At 43.0% G+C, this 17,242-nt stretch overlaps 1 protein-coding gene across 13 annotated transcripts in view; it reads right to left on the bottom strand.

Moving 5' to 3' along the window:
- BCAS3 (BCAS3 microtubule associated cell migration factor) overlaps window positions 1–17,242 on the bottom strand; it is a 299,661-nt gene that overhangs the window by 89,463 nt on the left and 192,956 nt on the right. The window contains exon 24 of one of the 13 annotated variants that reach the window (XM_071448222.1): window positions 10,964–11,110. The exons of the other annotated variants lie outside the window; for them this stretch is intronic. Coding sequence (XP_071304323.1) covers window positions 11,106–11,110 — 5 coding nt within the window. The 3' untranslated portion in view covers window positions 10,964–11,105. Of the gene's footprint in view, window positions 1–10,963; window positions 11,111–17,242 lie in introns of those variants that run through there. 13 annotated transcript variants of the gene reach the window in all.

Below are 17,242 nucleotides of genomic sequence, written 5' to 3'. Positions count from 1 at the left end.
TCCTGCAGGGGGAAAGGACTCCATGGAATTTGCCACAGTGATGGGAAAGCAAGTTCTGTGAGAGGGAAAAGCCACCTAAGCTTTCAAGTGCAGCTTTTGGTAGAAATCTTTGAGGTTTGGGAGGTTTGATCCCAGTTTGAGGGATACCACCGCCCTTGCTTTGAGCCTTTCTCCCTGGGCTTTGCTACAAAGCAAAACTTTCCTGCAGCAGCACAAGGCTCCAAATAGTTTGGGATTTGCCAAAACCAGAGAGAGCTGGATATCTCACAAGAAAAGCTGGGTTTTACTGATCATGTTAAATAGTTTGTCAAGGCAGATTGTGGTGAGTGATAAAGCTGCTGGCCTGTGATCAGTTCTCCTCTCACCAGCAGGTACTACCCAGGTCAACTGAAATTACTAAAAGGAACAAATGTGAGTAAATTGTTTCTGATTCTATGAAAACAAAAGGCAAAACCAATTTTGTTTTTTTATTTTTCCTAAATGAAATAGAAATTTCTGTAGTTCTTTACAAAATTAAAAAGCACAAATAGATCTCTGTTTTTCATGACTGACATTTGCAATCTAAAGCCCAGGGAGCTCTAGAGTCAGTATTTCCAAGGGCTGTGCTCCTGACAAGGGCCCTGTTAATACTGATTGAACAGTTCCTATAGGCAGCAGGAGTTTCAAGTATTTCCTTCTAGAAAGAAATTGCAGAGCTCGATATGAAACCAAAAATCCCACAAAAATGATGTTCAGCTGCTCCCTATATCACACAGCTTTATCTCTAGGGAGTTTCTGCCATCACTTCTCTAAAAGGAGATTTCATGGGAAGTTCTGGAAGTCAAGTGATGTCCCACCTACCAATGCATTAACAGAGATCAGAATTAAGAGTCTCCCTTCCCCTACATATAATAATAGTGAATGTTCATCTGCTGAAAAAAGCAGATAAATTAAAAAGCACTGCAGTTTGTAAAAGAACACTGCTTGGGAAATAACCTTTAGAGGCACTGGAAAAACTCAGAGTTCAATCAACTTTATTTCCAGTACAAAAGCAATTAGATTTTTCCCATCAGAAATCAGATGAAGTAGTAAATTAGGATTTGCTGGTGATGGGAATTCTTAACTTGTGGCATAAATAGAATTTCCTTATTATTATTTTCAGCTATGGCCATCTATCTAAACCCTCATTCCAAGCACAATTTGTGAGAAAAAAGCTGCATCACAGAGTTATCACAGATATCTACATTTAATTTGAGTTTTCCTCCTCCTTTTTAAGCAGAAGTTACTTTAATTAAGCTTTAAACAACAAACAATCAACCCACAAGAACCAACAAATTTGGCTCCTGTTCCATTCATCAAAAACTCTGACTGTACTGACAAATCTGATTTAAACAACTCCCAAATCATTTGCAGCCTTGCTACCCTCAGAAGGCTAAAAATATTTCAGTTCTACTAGTCTGAGAAATCAAAACACAGATAAAAATGCAGATTTTGAACTGTTTTTTTGTGTTTGCACGGAAAATATTTTACATCTAATATTAATTAAGAATAAATAAGGTTAAAATAATTTTGCTTGTTATAACAACACATCTGGAGCATCAGGAGTAGCTCCTGTAGCAATAATTTTGGTGAGAAAACAGTTAAAAATCTTTTCTTTCTGTTTCCTAACGCAGGGGGCATTTTGAATACAGAGAAATACATTTCCTTTGTCATGAGAATACATTTCCTTTCCCTTTACATATCTCTTTACATGAGATACATTTTCTTTCCCAAGCACAGCTCTGACTGCCTGGTGAAATTTTACTGGGGACCCTTCTCACTTTGACTCCTTCACCCTGAACTTTCTTCTTTTTTTCCTCTGTGATTTAATCTGAACTGGTTTAAGGTTAAGGTGAACATTAATTCCCAATAAGTCCATGAAATAAAAAGGGTGAGAACTGTAATTCCCAGAGAGCTCTGGAATGGCACCCAAGTCCTGCCCTGCTTCCTCTCCTTGCCTCCCTGCTGATCCAGGAGTAAATGTACCAAACAGAGGAGGAGGGAGGAGGAGGAGATGAATTCAGGCCACAGAGGAGAGAAATTAAGATTGGGAATAATTTCTGAATACAATATTGGCTACCTACAATCCAAGATTGTTTCCTAATTAGCATTACAGGAAATATTTGAAGAGCAAAGCTGCTGAACTGTGTCCTGCACACACAGAGCTCCTTGCTCACGTTTATCCATGGATCATTCCTGTTGATTCCTCCTTGGCAGCTGGGAGTATATTCCAACTGTCTGAAAAGAGTCTAAAATCTGAGATTCCCTCTGTCAGCACCTCTTTGATCAATCCCAATCCTGTGGATTCCTTTTCTGTTTAAATCCAAGGAAATTTCCTTGCTGGATACACAGGCCTGCACTTGGATCCAGGTTGGAAACGTGGAGCAGCCAGCAAAGCACCACTTCAGCCATCTCACTGTGGCTTCAGATGAGTCTGCTCAGCACAGACAGCAAGCAAGGAGAGCAGATGGAATAAACAGAGATTTCTTCTAGCCAGAAAGCAAATGCTGGTGCTTGAAATGAAATATTGTCATGGAAAAGACTCATGGGGGCATCCCTGCTGCTCCTCAGTGCTGGCTGAGAACTGAGCAGAGAGCAAAGGACTGGGGACACAGAGCAGGAACCAAATTCCTCCCCAAAACTGGGAAAGAAGCTCTTGACGGCCTCCCAGGCACACAGCAGGAAACCTCAAAAAAATCCAAATACTCGCCCTCAGACTGCAGGTTTGGGTTCCTCCTCCTGCAGGCCCCATGGTACCCAACACAAAGTCAGGAGTTTCAGGGCAAGTGGCCCAGAGTTCCCAATGTTCTGGTGCCAGGGGGAGAAATTCTCCCTTGAGCCATGAGCATGGGAAGTGCTGAGTGTTGGATCCAAAGCCAAGAGCTGCTGGAGCCCAGGGTGCCCAAATCCCCCCTTCCAAAGCAGCCACCACTGGGAAGGTCACGTTGTAAAGGCCTTCCATTAAAACAGTAATTAAAGAGTAAACATTAACCAGCAATTTTTCCTTAGGACTTTCTTACTTGCAGTCGGTATCATTCCTCCCAGAGCGAGCTGTGCCTTATGGATCTGCACGTTTATCTTGATGAAAAATCTTTAACTTCTTGGTGTTCAAGGCAAGAAAAGCCCTGTCCTTCCATTGAGAGAAACCCTGCTCCCTGCTCTCCCAGCTGCCATGGCATCATGGCTGCAGCAATCCTGTTATCCATATTATTTATCCCTGACAAAAAGTACATTGGGACATGGTAAAACTGCCATAAGAAAGGAAATCAACTTCTCCTTCTCTTCTTCAGCTTTAATAAATGGGAACTTTTATTCTGTGTGAAGAAGACCAAAGATAAAACTCCAGATACAGCCTGCTAAACATTATCTAGCAGGTGGGCTGTTGCAAACACTCTGGAGAGTCCTGACTGCTTGAATTTCAATCCTTATTCCTCACGAAGGTTTTCAGAAAATGCAAACAACAAACACTTTCTTAAAAAAGAAGCTGAGATAAATCCATGCACAGAGCTCCATCGGGGGAAGCTGTCAACTGGCCCCACTCCATGGGAATTAATGCAGAGGCATTGATTTGTTCTAGGCTAATGATAAGGGCAGCTCTTGGTTTAATTTTAGGAGAAGAACTTTCATTTTCTGACTGGCAACCAGAGCTATTTATTACACAACCAGAAAGCCAAAGTTCAGCTTTGCAAGTGACTAATCAAAGCCAAGCCCTCCCCATAGGAAAGGAGGGAAAACAAGTCTGGAATGGTCAACAGCAGTTTGCTCAAACAAAATCCAACTTCTGCCTCTCACCCTCTGCCCACCCTGGAGCAGCTCCACCAGGATTTCAAGCCAGTATTGAAGGCAGTTTTCCAGAGGGATGAAAATCACAGCAATTCCAGGGATCACCCAGATCCTTCAAGGACACAAACCTCTTTCACAGCAACAGGAAACACAAAAAAAAAAAAGAAGAGAAATTCAAACGAAACCACAACAACGCTGTCAAAAAGACAACAGGAAGACAAGGGAGTTGAACAAGCTGCTGCTGCTGTTCTTGTTCCTTATCTCAGAGGAATCCTGGATAATGAACATCCCTGCAAGTGCCACAGCACCCACCCTGTGCTGCTGGCAGGGGGACACAAGCAGGGACACAACTGCTCATCCATGTCCTGGCCAGCAGCTCTGTGTCAGCACTGGCTGCAATATCTGGCACTGTGCATTCAAAGAGTTAAGCTGTGTCCTGTAAAGATAAAAATCTCCACTTTTATTACTTTGTAGGGCTCCTACCAAACGAGGATCCAGCTGTAATTGTAACATTCCAGGCTCTGGAGGTGCCAAGTTTTACTAACTATAATTTAACTGGCCCAGCTGATGCAGTCCAAATTCTTGTTTGGATAATCAGCCTTTGTTTAAATATGGACTTTCAAAAAAAAAAAAAAAAAAAAAATTAAAAAAAATAAAAAGAAAGAAAGGAAGCCCAGGCCAGCATTAGCCTCCAGGCATGTCATGTGAGCTGATTACCCTGCAGCAGTAGCAGACACTCATGCACAAGAGGAGGATTATTGTGCCAGAATCACTGTTACGGTAACACAGAATCAGAGCTTCTCTCCCCCCAGCCCCCACCCTGCTTCTTTTCTTTCTTTTTTTTTTTTCCTCCCCCCTCCACAATTCACAAGTCTTCTTTCCAAGTTCAAATGAAGTTTAAAGGTGAAAAGGGCAAGAAAGTTTCATGACTGGCTGTTGAAAGAGGGAGAAATAACCAGGGTCTCCAAGTTTGCGTTTACTAAAAGCTCAACAATTTTGTATTTTGCTGCAATTCATAACTGCACAAATCCCTTTTGTTGGGTCTGTTTGGACTGAAATTAAACACTTGTTAATAATTTATAACTTAATATCATTAGAAAATAATAATAACTGTCAAGCAACTACATTCAATACATAAAGCAAGTTGAGTGGCTCGTTAGATTATTTGTCAAAGCAACAATTTCTATATATTTTAGCTTATTTCTACTGGGAAGAATGGTTGAGGAGCCACCCAGATTGCTTGGAAATCATTTCTCCACCAGCTGGGAGCAATTCCCAAATTGCTGCACCTCAGCCACATCCAAGTGATGCTGGCTCACTTTAAAAGCACTCCAGCCTGACTCCAGGAGGTGCCTTAAAAGTGCTGCAGGAGGGATGGCCAGAGGCCTTTGCTGCTCCCTGCCCAAAAATGCATCCCACACTGCCCATGCTTTGCTCCAAATTTGACATCTGAATGGAACTGAAACAGTGGCCAGCAAACCAACTGTCAAAATGAGGCATTCAAGAAGAGAAAATTCTTAATTCAGTTTCTTGGTCAAGGACCTGAGCTGCACAAAGCACAAGGGCCAGGCACAAAGCTGGGGCTGCCTTCCCCAGAGCTGAGTGCAAACAGAAGAAAACACTTGTGAGTGTGTGTGTGTGTGTGTGTGAGGAATTTTGGGAGCAAACTCCCTTGTAAAATGTCACAGGCTGTGGTTCTTGTGAAGCCACGAGTGCGGCTTTTTGGAAAAACAGAAATGGAGAATCCCGGAAGAATTTGGGTTGGAAGGGACCTTAAAGCTCATGCAGTGCCACCCCTGCCATGGCAGGGACACCTCCCACTGTCCCAGGGAGCTCCAAGCCCTGTCCAGGCACTGCCAGGGATGGAACAGCCACAGCTGCTCTGGGCACCCTGGGCCAGGGCCGAGAATTCTTCCCAATATCCCATCCCAGCCACGGGATCCAGTTTGACATCAATGCTCATCAGACATCTGATCTGTTTTATCACTTCTCTCTCCATGTGAGCACCTGTGGCAATTCTATTTTATTGCACACTAATCTATGAAGTTGAAGAAATAAAATTTAAGTATACTAAGCAAGGAAGCTGGAAATTCAGATTAAAAACTTTATCTGAGCCAGTCTGCCCCGACCCTGAGCTCATGTAAACTGATTTAAGTCAGTGGTGCCACAAGAACTGACATTAGTCAGGGGTCTGCTCTCGTTTCCATCTATTTACCTGAGATCATTTCTAATGTACTTACTGAATGAGTATTCTCCTTTTATTCCTTTCAAACCCCTTCTCTTGATTTTGTCCCTTCTGCCCCTTTGGCTGCAGACTGAGAACTGCACCCACACCCAGACAGAGCCACCTCCTCCCACCTTCTTCACTCTCAGCTCTTCCCTCCTCAGCCTGCCCTGTTTTCTTCCCATGATTTCTTCTATTTCTTATATTCCTGGAATATTTCAAGGAAGCAGAGGAAGGCTCCAAACACTGCAGGTTATTTACAGCACAACAGCTCTCAAAATATTATTTAATTCACCTTGAGGAGCTGCCCAATGTCCTCATGCACAAAGAGGCTTTGGGGTCCTTTGAAGTGACCACACAAGTAAGAAAGGCAATAAGAGAAATGGTATTTTATTGAATTGACTTTTAAAGTCTCCCATGCTTTTGCCAAAAATCAAATGGTGCCTACAGAGGAACCAGAAGATGCCACTCTGGTTAGTGACAGTAGGTCCTTAAAGGCTGTAATTAACTTATTTAATTCTACAATTTTTAGTTAAATGTGGAAGGTTCCTCTTTTTTTTTTTTTTTCTTTTTTAAAGTGAATGCTCTCAAACACATGGAAAAAATACAGGAATTGATAAAATTGATCTATAACATATTTTTACTTGAGAAAGGATTACAAGGTTGAATCTTAACATTATATACTTAAAACCATTTCTTGTTCCACTGCCTTTACAGTTCCAAAAAAAATGTACATTTTGGAGACAAAGGCCTTTATCCTCTTAAGTGCTGTGGATTTCATGCCAATCTCCCAATATAAAGCAGACTTCAGAGTCAGACCCCAGAGAAATGGGCTCGGAAAGATTAGATTTTCCACCACAAAATAAAACCCTTGTGTGGGGAACCACACCACTCCAACACCTCCTTCCTCCTGAGCTCTTGTCTGACAGGGAGAACACCCCCAGCCCATCCTATGCCCCCTCCTCCACATGGCAGTGGTTGGATCATTCCTCTGCTCTTGGGCCAGTTTTTCCATGTGTAATCCAGCCAGAATTGTTACATATCCCTGAAAATCAGGATTTTTCTAGGTTTTTTTTCCTAATTCTCTATTATTTTGCAACATGGAGTAAGTTTGCTCTTAATATTAGAGTACAAAGTGAATTCGGACTGGTGATGGAAAATAGACAAACTCAGTGTAAGGGGCATGTGAAGAACATAATGATGAAAAATTCTTTTAAATCAGCAAGATATTTTTAAGAATTGCCCATGAAAGGTGTGCACCTCTAATAGCAACATAATACATGAAATTAATGATGCCAAGTGTCTGGCAGCCCAATAAATACAAAAAGAAACTTTCTTAAACTTCTCATGAGGTAGAAAGGTATATTTATCAATCATCCCCATATTAGAAAACACAGATTTTTCAGGGTATTTCAAACCTAACTGCCACTAATAAAATAGGACAAGCAAGGAAAATAGAGAAATATAGATTCAATACAATCTATTGTATTGAATACAATGTATAATGAGGATTCAATTTTAACACCACCAAAGCCACCCAGAAAAGAATGAATTCAAGAATCAGAATGTACTCAGCTCAGGACTGGTGAGCTGCAGATGGGAACTTTCTTGAGAACACACAGTTTAAATTCTAGTTAGGATATTCTGTGATTAAATGCTCCTCCAATTTTTGAGTACATCGCTTTTTTCCCCTACCGGCGACTGTGATACAAAAGACATCTCCTGCAAACATAGAACTGGTGAAAAAAAGAAAAGTGCAAGTAAAAGCCATTTAGGTTTCCAGCAAAGACATCAAAGCAAACCAGCTAATGGACATCCAGGGTAGTCAAATCACTCCTGCAAAATCCATTAGTTACTAAAAGTTCTGGAGGGCTCAGTTTTTACAGTAAAACCTGTAAAAACTCAGTATCCAGTTTCTCTGTTGGGACACTGAGGTGTGAAGATCCAAACGATGCTGGAACTGAACTTGTATATTTGAACCTTTTGAACTCCAGCTGCCCTTCATAAATTACTTTACCACCAGCTTTAACACGTTCCTAACCCACCGTGCAAGAAAAGGGAGGAACCACTAAAAACCCCTGGAAATGGAACTGAACTTTCCAAGGCTTCCAGTGGAATTTGTCTTGGTTCAAAAGACAAGCACCTATGGCAGGGCTGGGGGAGGAGGAGGAGGAGAAGCTTCCAGATAGAGCAGTGAAATTCCATCTGTGCTCAGGCTATGAAAACAGAGTGGCCAAGCCCCCTCCCCACCCCAAATCCAGGGAGGGAACTGGGAATGGCCCCAGTCAGGAACAGGGAGCTGCTCCTCCCCATCTGGAAACGCTTCACATGGAAGCAAACCCCAGAAATTCCCAAGAACTTTGCTTTGCACCTCAGAATGGGATGTGCTGCCCTGGATGGGCAGAATTTTGGGATGCAGAGGGTTCTCAGCATGCCCAATCCACAGGGAGACAGATTCACCCTTCCCCTGAGGGAACCTCAAATATCCAACTCCAAGACAATAGCAATAAAGATTCTTAATTTATTTTAAGGTGAATTAAACTGCAGGACAGCAGCTCAGGAGCTCAAACACAACATTTCCTGCTTTCCATGGGAAATGAGGACAATAATAATGAGCAGGTTCCTCCCCATTATTTTTTAGACTGTCAGTGTGTTTACAGACAGTTGGTCACTGAGATGTCAGGGAAAAACGCAGGTTTTGAGTCCAGAAGAATGGAAAGGCTGGTTCCCAAACAGGACAGCACATTATCCTATAACCAAACCAGAAATTCCTTCCTCCTACACCTTTCCCTGCCTGCAGAGAGCTCAGCAGCCAAAGCAGCAACACAGAATCCAAACCTCCACAGGAACTCTTCAGCCCCAGCCCTGCTTGCAGAAGCTCAGGAAAGTCACCAATTTTTTTTTTTTTCCACCTGAGATTTGTCACTTACAAATGAGGAAACTGTCCATCTTAGAGGAATGTGCTTTCAATGGGTCAGCTCATATAAAAATACTGCTTTTCTCTTTGGATGATGATGTTATCACATTAAATCTGGACACTGCATTTCACTTTCTCTTTAAAATGATCTTGCTAAGCAGCAAAGGGACCCAGCAGCTCCCATTTACAGGTCACCTCAGGTCTCCTGAACAAACTATGCCCCAGGGTTTTAGTGAAACTCAGGAATTCCAAAAGCAAAGCACATTGCCCTTAGCACACAAAATGCTTCTGATTCGCAGAATGACACAAATGTACAAGAAAAAAAAAAAAGGATGTCTGATTATTTTTTGTAATGGATGGCTTTTAGATGGGCAGAACACACTTAGGCATTTCTTAAAGCCCCAAACCACGGGTGATTTCCAACAAAGGCCTTGTGTGAAGTGCTGCTTGCTTATCACAAAGACTTGGAAAAAGAATTTTCAGGGGTTGAACTCTGAGTTTTAACCCTGGACAAAGAATCAGATGCTGCACAAGTGTGCGCTCCTTAGTCCTGTGGTGCTGCCACACTGCTGATCTTGAATCCTTCGGATTGATAAATTTGTGTGAAATTATTTGACATTTCAAAAGATAATAAATAAAAAAGGAAAATGACACAACCCTCTGAGTAAAGTCCATGGCACAGTTTGCCTGTTTAAGGAATAAGATACATGAAATCTTAATTAAATGTGGGCTTGCAATTTAGGAAATTACCACCTCCATCGATTACCACTCCTAATGAGACATTACAATGAACCATGTGGACAGTCAAATTCAGATGAATAATACAGATGTTTAAAAAAAAATCACTAAATCTCACGTAATTTAACCTGTTTTACTTCCCACTTGCATGAAGAAACACTTGTGGTTTCTCCTTCCCTGTCCCCCAGCACAGACTGGCTTTTTTTCCCTGCCTTCCCCACCTGGAAATGAGCCAGGGATCATTCACAGACTTCTGAGGTTTGCTGGGGCACTTTCTGAGGATCCCTTTGGAAAATGGGACCACATTTCAAACCAGAGGGACGCAGGTAGGAGCCTTGAAAGAACAGGCCAGCAGCCAGAGTGGTCATCAGTAATTTTTGTTTAAATGTATTAACAACATAATTTAGAGCATTCACATCATCCAAGCATCCCCCCCCTGTGCACGGGGATCTGCAGCCATTACATCTCATCAGCCAGAAAGGACCCACATTTCTGACATCAAACAAGCAGTAGACAAGGTCCCAAACCCAAATGTCAGCAATAACCCCTTTGCCCCAGGCAGTCCCACAGCAGTCAGGGACATCCAGAGGGGCACATCCCAGCTCTCATCCCTGGGAGCTCCGTGGTTTGGCACTCCCGAGCAGCAGCGGTGGGAAATGCCCGGGCTGATCTCCTCTAAGAGAGGCTTCATCTGCTGGGGGGCATTACAAAATAGCAGAGATCAGTCCTGCCTGATGCAAAGGTTAAGTGATAAGAATAACATTACATAATGTACGACAAAATGTTAATTTACAAGACTCAAACGGAGGCCGGGACGTGCTGCAAGGCAGCAGCCCCACGACGAGAGGGCACGGATGAACCAGAGAGGTCTCAGAACACTTCTGTCTCTTAGGCCATTTTTGGTTTATATATTTTGTTTCACTCGTTGATAATCTTACAGACAAGGGAAACCATGCTGCTGGGGAAGTACTAAATCACACCAAAAGAGCTAAGGTTTTTAGATGGAACAAGAAGCTGATTACACATGCACTGAGTATACCAGTCACTAAGCGTTCCTGGATTGCAGGGATAAGATACTCTCTTTGCTTATTACTGCCTCCTTGATCCAAAGAGATTTAAGCAACTGTTTTCAATTAGATGTTTTTAAGCTAGTAAAACTACATCCATAAAGACATATTTATAGAACAACTTAAAACGAGAAGAATTAAAACGACTGCAAAACTGATGAATTCCATTCCCCCACCAACCCTCCCCCCCACCCCGAATCATTTACTGACCATTAACGAGCAAAAAGCACTGCAATTTTAAGAATTAATCCAGTGTTGCAAAATTAAATCAGATACACTAGGAGGGATAATGACAAACTGGTGGCTCCAGCGTTGTCAGTTTGCGGGTGATACAAGTTCAAGTCGTCTGTGCTAGTGGTCACTCTGTTGGAACAAACATGAACATAAAAGGGAACATTAAAAGTGCAGCAGCACCAACTGAATCAATTCTGTCACTGAGGGTGCAGGCTCAGAAGTGGCACAGGGTAAATATTTTGTTCTGTATTTTTGGAAGGAGCTGCCCAGTTCCACGACTGCGAGACCTCAGCGCACGGAAATAAAGGAAGAGGCAGCAATGGAAGTAAATGAAGGGACAGGATCCTCATTTCCCTCTCAATTCCAGAGCACAAGGGCCTGGCAGTGTGGCTTTGCCACACATGACTGCTTTCAGCCCCAGGAACCAATGAGGAATATTCTGAGAGCTCTAGGAACAAAACTGAGCTTTGATAGCTCCCATCCGACAGCTGCTTAAACCAAATTTGCCTAAAACGCTCTGCAGCATGTGACTGGAACTGTCTGCAGGATGAGCGGCCTCATCTCTGCCCCTGGAGGACACAGAGCCATGGCAGAGGTTTGGGATGGTCACAGCCACCACAGGGACACCCTCACCTCTGCCTCAGCCACCAGCTGCTCATCTCCCTTTCATACCTGCCTGGCCCACACTGCAGATCAAATAACGGGTAAGGAAAACCCCACTCCAGTCCTGCCTCTCCTGCTGCCAAATCCATCTGAAAAAGCTCAAGGCATCCTAAATTTTATCTTCCCTAAACTTCCCTACAAGCTCAATTTGTTCCCACCTAAGCACATCATCATGAAAACAACAGTGGAGTGACTTGGAGATTCAAATACATCACTTAAGCAGATATTTTATACATTTAACACCCTTCAGAATCTGGCCATAAATACAAATGGATGTTACAAAGCATGACCCAGAGCCTCAGTCTGTCACTGTGGTCCTGGCCTGGGCACCTGGGGTGATGGGTGCTGTGCCCTGGACCTGGGAACCTCAGGGAAGCACAAGAGACATTTTATTTTCCCTCCTTTTTTAATTTGCAGCTTACATCTTCTCCATGGGCAACAGAAGGAAATTTCAGCCATTATTTTGGGTGACTGAACCCAGAGTTACACACAGGGTATGTTTTTAAGGGAACTCTTCAACCCTGAAGGAAGGAAGTGCCCTTTGGCTATGCAGGACCTGGCCTGTCCCCAGACAGGTGGGATAAAAACTGATTTGGGAATAAAGGGAAGGAGACAGGGAGGATTCAAGCAGTGACATAACCTGTGCAAATGCAGGCTGGTTTCTGTTCCATGATGTTCAAGAAACAGCTGCAGTGATGAATTCATCCCTTAAACCTCTGTATTGATCCTGCACAGACCAAACCTACAGGACAGGCAGATCCTCACACATGTTCTGGAACCACTTTGTGCATCCAGATGAGCCTTGGGATCATTCAGGCTGGGAAAGACCTCTAGGGCCATGGAATCCAACATCAGAGGCATCATTACATCAGATTCCCCCTACTGAGTGAATGTGTCTCTGACCCTCTGACTTCTAATTTGTTTTGATCACCTTCAGAATGTGTTAACAAACAAGATTATAAATATTATTTTTTGTTCATGGGAAATTGAGGAATGATCAGGCCAAACCAGTGCTTTTCATTCACCCTCTCTGCAGGGTAAAGGATGGCTGCTGTGAGCAAAAGCTCCAGGATAAAACCAAAAGCCAAGTTTTGTACAATTACATCCAAATTGGCAGAGCCAATCTGGGAGCTAGAAGGGAACATAAAAGCAAGTGAAATAACATGGACAGAGAGGCAGCAAACAACCTTGCCTAAGGCACAACACTAATGCCAGACTGACTTCAAAGCAGCCACTGAACCAGCACAGGTGACAAACAATCTGCATAAAAATTACTCTAAAGCAGCACTGGCTCCTTTCCTTCCCTTAGTCCCTTCTGCTCTTGCTCATTTCAACTCTTTTTTTTAAATTTTAGGCATGGAACAATGTATATAAATGAGAATGCAGCATTTTGGCTACAGGTTTCCTCAAATAAACTGGGCTAAGATAAGCCCACCATGTCCAAAGCTTCACTCTGCCTATTTCTTTTTGCTTTGCTCATTGTAATTTATAATGAACCTCTTCCACAGTAAGCTGACTCAGGGAAAAACCACTCTGAAAGGCATCAGCTACTGATGAATTGTTTTTATTAATTAAGTTAGAGAAACAAAAACCACAGTGGCTTTCAGTGCTGCAACTTGCAGCAGAACCCACAAGCTTGGAGGCAGAAAGTGTGAAAATCACAGCTCTGCTCTGAACATCTCCATTTCTTTACTGAGGGGCTGAAATTCCTGAGACAAGGGGTTTTTTCCTCTCTCAACCTAAAGATTTGGTCCTTTGAGCAGCAGCTTTGGACTTAAGAAAGCACCACAAAAGCCGCTGCCTTTACTGCATTAAAAGCTGAAATAATGGGCATTAGGCAGAAGTGGCTTTTATGTACCCTGATATTTGAGAGGTTCAGCCTGCACAGGGCTTTGCTAGGGAAGAGTGGATGGAAGAATAGAGTTAAGAAAAGCATTTAATCCTGCTGACTTCCAAAGACCTTTGGATTTTCCTTTTAAGTTTTAGCAGCCAAGAGATTCAAGTTTTATTTTCCCTCAGAGGCTGAGGACGTTGAGGAGAATCTCTGGGTTTTGGACACCCCTTGGTCCTGGGACATCACACCAAGGAAGGTGGAGCTGTCTTGCTGGGACTTCTTCCCTTAAACATGCAGCTGGTGGAGAAATTAATAATTTTTAATAATAAAACTTTGGGATTCCCTTCTTTAAGCTAAACTCCTCTTTGAATAGTGACATTTTATATCATGAGCCTTTACCTTTGGCCATCAGCTCTTCTTCTGCTCACCCACTCACCACTATTTTATCCAATCTCACACATCTCTCATGGAAAGAACAAAAATACCCTAAAATTTGCACATGCAATCAAAAGGAAGGTTATTCACACAGTTAGGACATGCTTTTTCATGCACTGCTGGTTACTGGAAAGTTTAACTTTTGTTAGAGGATAGAAATAAAACAAAACAGGAAAGTGGATATTTTTCTTACTTATTTCAAGTGTACATATTTTGGGTAATTTTATTTTTTCCCTGTGACACAGAATAGAGACTTTTCTTGGAGACTGTAATAGCCCTCAGCGTGTTTTCCACCAAGAATGCAAAAAAGAAACACTTTTGCTGGAGAAGTCATGGAAACTGGTAAATTGAAGACACAAGCCCTCATTGAAAACCTATAATTTTTTAATTAAATTTACATGTCAGTGGATCTTTTGATCTTGGCCCGTGTGTTTTTTATAATGTACATTTCTCGTGCTTTTTCCCATGGGTGTTTCTGCGCTATTTCCAAACGGGGATTACTCAAGTTGAAGTGTGATAAAGGGCACATTATAGTTATATTAAGCAAAATAGGGAGGAGAAAGCTTTTCCATAGTGCAAAGAAAGCTGTTCTCCAAGCCTCATTTCTGGTAACAAGCAGAGCAAGGCAACCACTCAGCTAGAAACTGCTGCCATCAAACCAAGGCTTTGTCCTGAGCAAAGGGGGGGATTTATTCCATCCTATCCTGTTTTCTGCTGAAAATTAAAGGTTGTTTGCTTCAGAATTGTTAAATCTTGCTCTGGGGTATCACGAAAAACACGTTGTGAGTAACAAAACCAGGGGAAGCTGCGTGTTGTCCTTGTGCAGATTGTGTGCTGCTGTTTGGGGGTGCAGAGGGATTTGGGTTCCCTGCCCTGCCCAGAGGTTTCACAGCTCTGCTGTTCCTCTTCACAGCTGCCCTGAAAGATGCAGGAACTTGCTCAGGAGCGCTTGTCAGCAGTGCTGCAGCCACAGGGACAGGCAGCAGCTGCATGGGGAAGGGAAAGGAAGGGAAGGAAAGGAGGGCATGTCAGCTCAGAGCTGCAGAAAAGGTTTTTCACAGCAGCTATTTGCAACCCTCCAAGGAGCTGCAGAGGCTGCCCATTAAAACCCTGTTAAAACACTTCTGATGTTGTCAGCAGTGGAGAGCTGAAATAGCACAGTGATCACTGAGATACTATCTGCCTCAAGCAGTTCAGTGGTACTGTCAATAATATGAGCAAGAAGGTACAAGATGAGCAACAACCTAATTCCTGCATCAAAATTTCATAAACTCCCTCAGCTGGCAAACACTGGAGATGTGGGCAAACACAGGCCAGCCAATAAACCACCCAGGAAAGATGACCTCAGGTCTGGAATCTTTCCCGAAAGCTTTGAAGCTTTAAGTTAATTTACACTTTGAAAGCCAAGCAGGGTGATGCTGAGGGGAAGGGGTGAGGTGATGCCTCTCCCAGCAGCGCTCCCGAGCTGCTCCTCAGCTCCCACTCCTGACAGAGCCCAAGGAAAAAACACAGCACCACTTTTAGGCATCACCCTTCCAAATATCCCAGGCTGGAGTTTCTCCCCACTTTTCCCTGCTTTAATTTTTGATTTATCTTCAGCACTTATTCCTTGGGATAATTTCTGCAAGTGTAGTTTTACCAGGTAGGAAAACTTGCCACTTCTTGAGGAAAGCTCCTTGTTTGAAAACAGAGCCCCTGATGTGGCAGGGTGCTAAAACTGTGAGTAATGACAGCAGGATCATCTCCTTCTCTGCTGCTCTGTGCTGGTAAGGGCTACTCACAGTGAGTAATGGCTGGAGAAGCAGGGCCAAGGTGAAGAGTTATTTATAATGCAGTAGCCACTGAGTAAGAGCTCAGCTATGAATTCACTGCTCTGGCTACAATTTCGTGAGAAAACAAACAGAGCCAGCTTCTGGTTTTCCACTTTTAAAAGTTATACACACGCTGTAAACTAGCAAAAATTACTCAGGAAGGATTGGGGTGGTTATTTCTAAAGCAGCCATAGCAGGGATCAGGGGGATGTAGGACAAGCAGGGATGCTTCAGTTCCTTAGGTGCTTCCTCAGGGCAGCTGTGGAAACTCCTAGACTTGACTTAAACCAATCCCAGATGGTTTTATGCAATAAATTCCCACTGCAGAGAGCCAAAAGTCAGAACTTGCTGGAAATCAAGCAAAGACTCAGAGTGTCACCTGCTCAGCAGTGCTGGGGTTAGGGGCCACAATAATCATCCACTTCTTAATAGGAAGTGACTGTGCCCAGGGTCTCAGAACCAACTCCTGCATCTGCACACATCCAGCATGCCCAGGAATATTTCTGAATTGTTTCTGTCAGCCCAGAATGAAGCAAAGGAATAGTAACATAGTTGGGCATTAAAGAAAAAAAAAAGGATTGGGAAAACACTGGGATAACAGGATCAAGCTCAGCACTCCTGGATTTCCTACACAGGAACATGTGATTTCCCAGAGCACCCTGCAGAATAAATGGATATTTTCCAACTCCCACATTACAGGTCATGACTTCCTGGTGCTAATTTGGATTCTGCTGAGGAACTTTTGATGGACTGCAGGTTGGAGAGCAAGGCACAGCAGAGGCTTTGGGCTGGGCACTGTGCATTTGAGGGCTGCCCTGCAGAAAACTCTGGTTTTCACCCCACAAGGACCCATGGCTCAGATTTGGGATGGAAGCAGACACTTGGAAAACCAGAAGGAACCATTCCCCAGTTCAATTCTGAATTGTAAACACAAAAGGGATGGGTTCTTAGGGGATTTTTAAAGCAACTGCCAGCTTTGTGATCTGCTGGGCTTCCAGTTTGGAGTGTCCAAGGGGGTTATTTTCACCTTGACACATGAGTTATACATCAAACTGAGCTCTCCCATCATTTTGGCAGGGAGTTGGTTATTTTAGTGCCACTGAGCCCTTTGCAAGTGGCCAAAATTCCTCTTAGACAAACCCTGAGCTCAGACAGAGCCACCTGAAAAGCAGATTAAAAACCTACAAATCCTAAAACTAAGTATCTTGTACTTTTTACATGTCTTATGAATTTAACAAAGTTGTCTTTTCCCCTTTCCTTATCTAAAATAAAATTAAAGCCACTCAGTGTTAGAGAAGGAATACAAAGAGTAATGACAACCTCTCTCACCAGCCTGAAGTTAAATACCTGCCTTTGTACAAGTGTTCCCCTCCTTTTATGAGCTAAATATTGTGGCACCAGAGCACCAAGAATAAAATTACAACCATTTGAGATGAGTGTAACTTTTACAAGAGTCAGATATCCCCAACAAGCCGACAGTCAATAACCCAGCACAAATTAACTCTGGCAAATAATAGG

The sequence above is a fragment of the Agelaius tricolor genome, unplaced genomic scaffold, assembly GCF_023055355.1.
Source record: "Agelaius tricolor isolate 1412-34295 unplaced genomic scaffold, bAgeTri1.0.p SCAF_25, whole genome shotgun sequence".
In the NCBI taxonomy this organism is placed as follows: Eukaryota; Metazoa; Chordata; class Aves; order Passeriformes; family Icteridae; genus Agelaius; species Agelaius tricolor.
The sequence above is the reverse complement of the archived record's forward strand: the minus strand, read 5'-3'. Positions and strand labels throughout refer to the sequence as shown.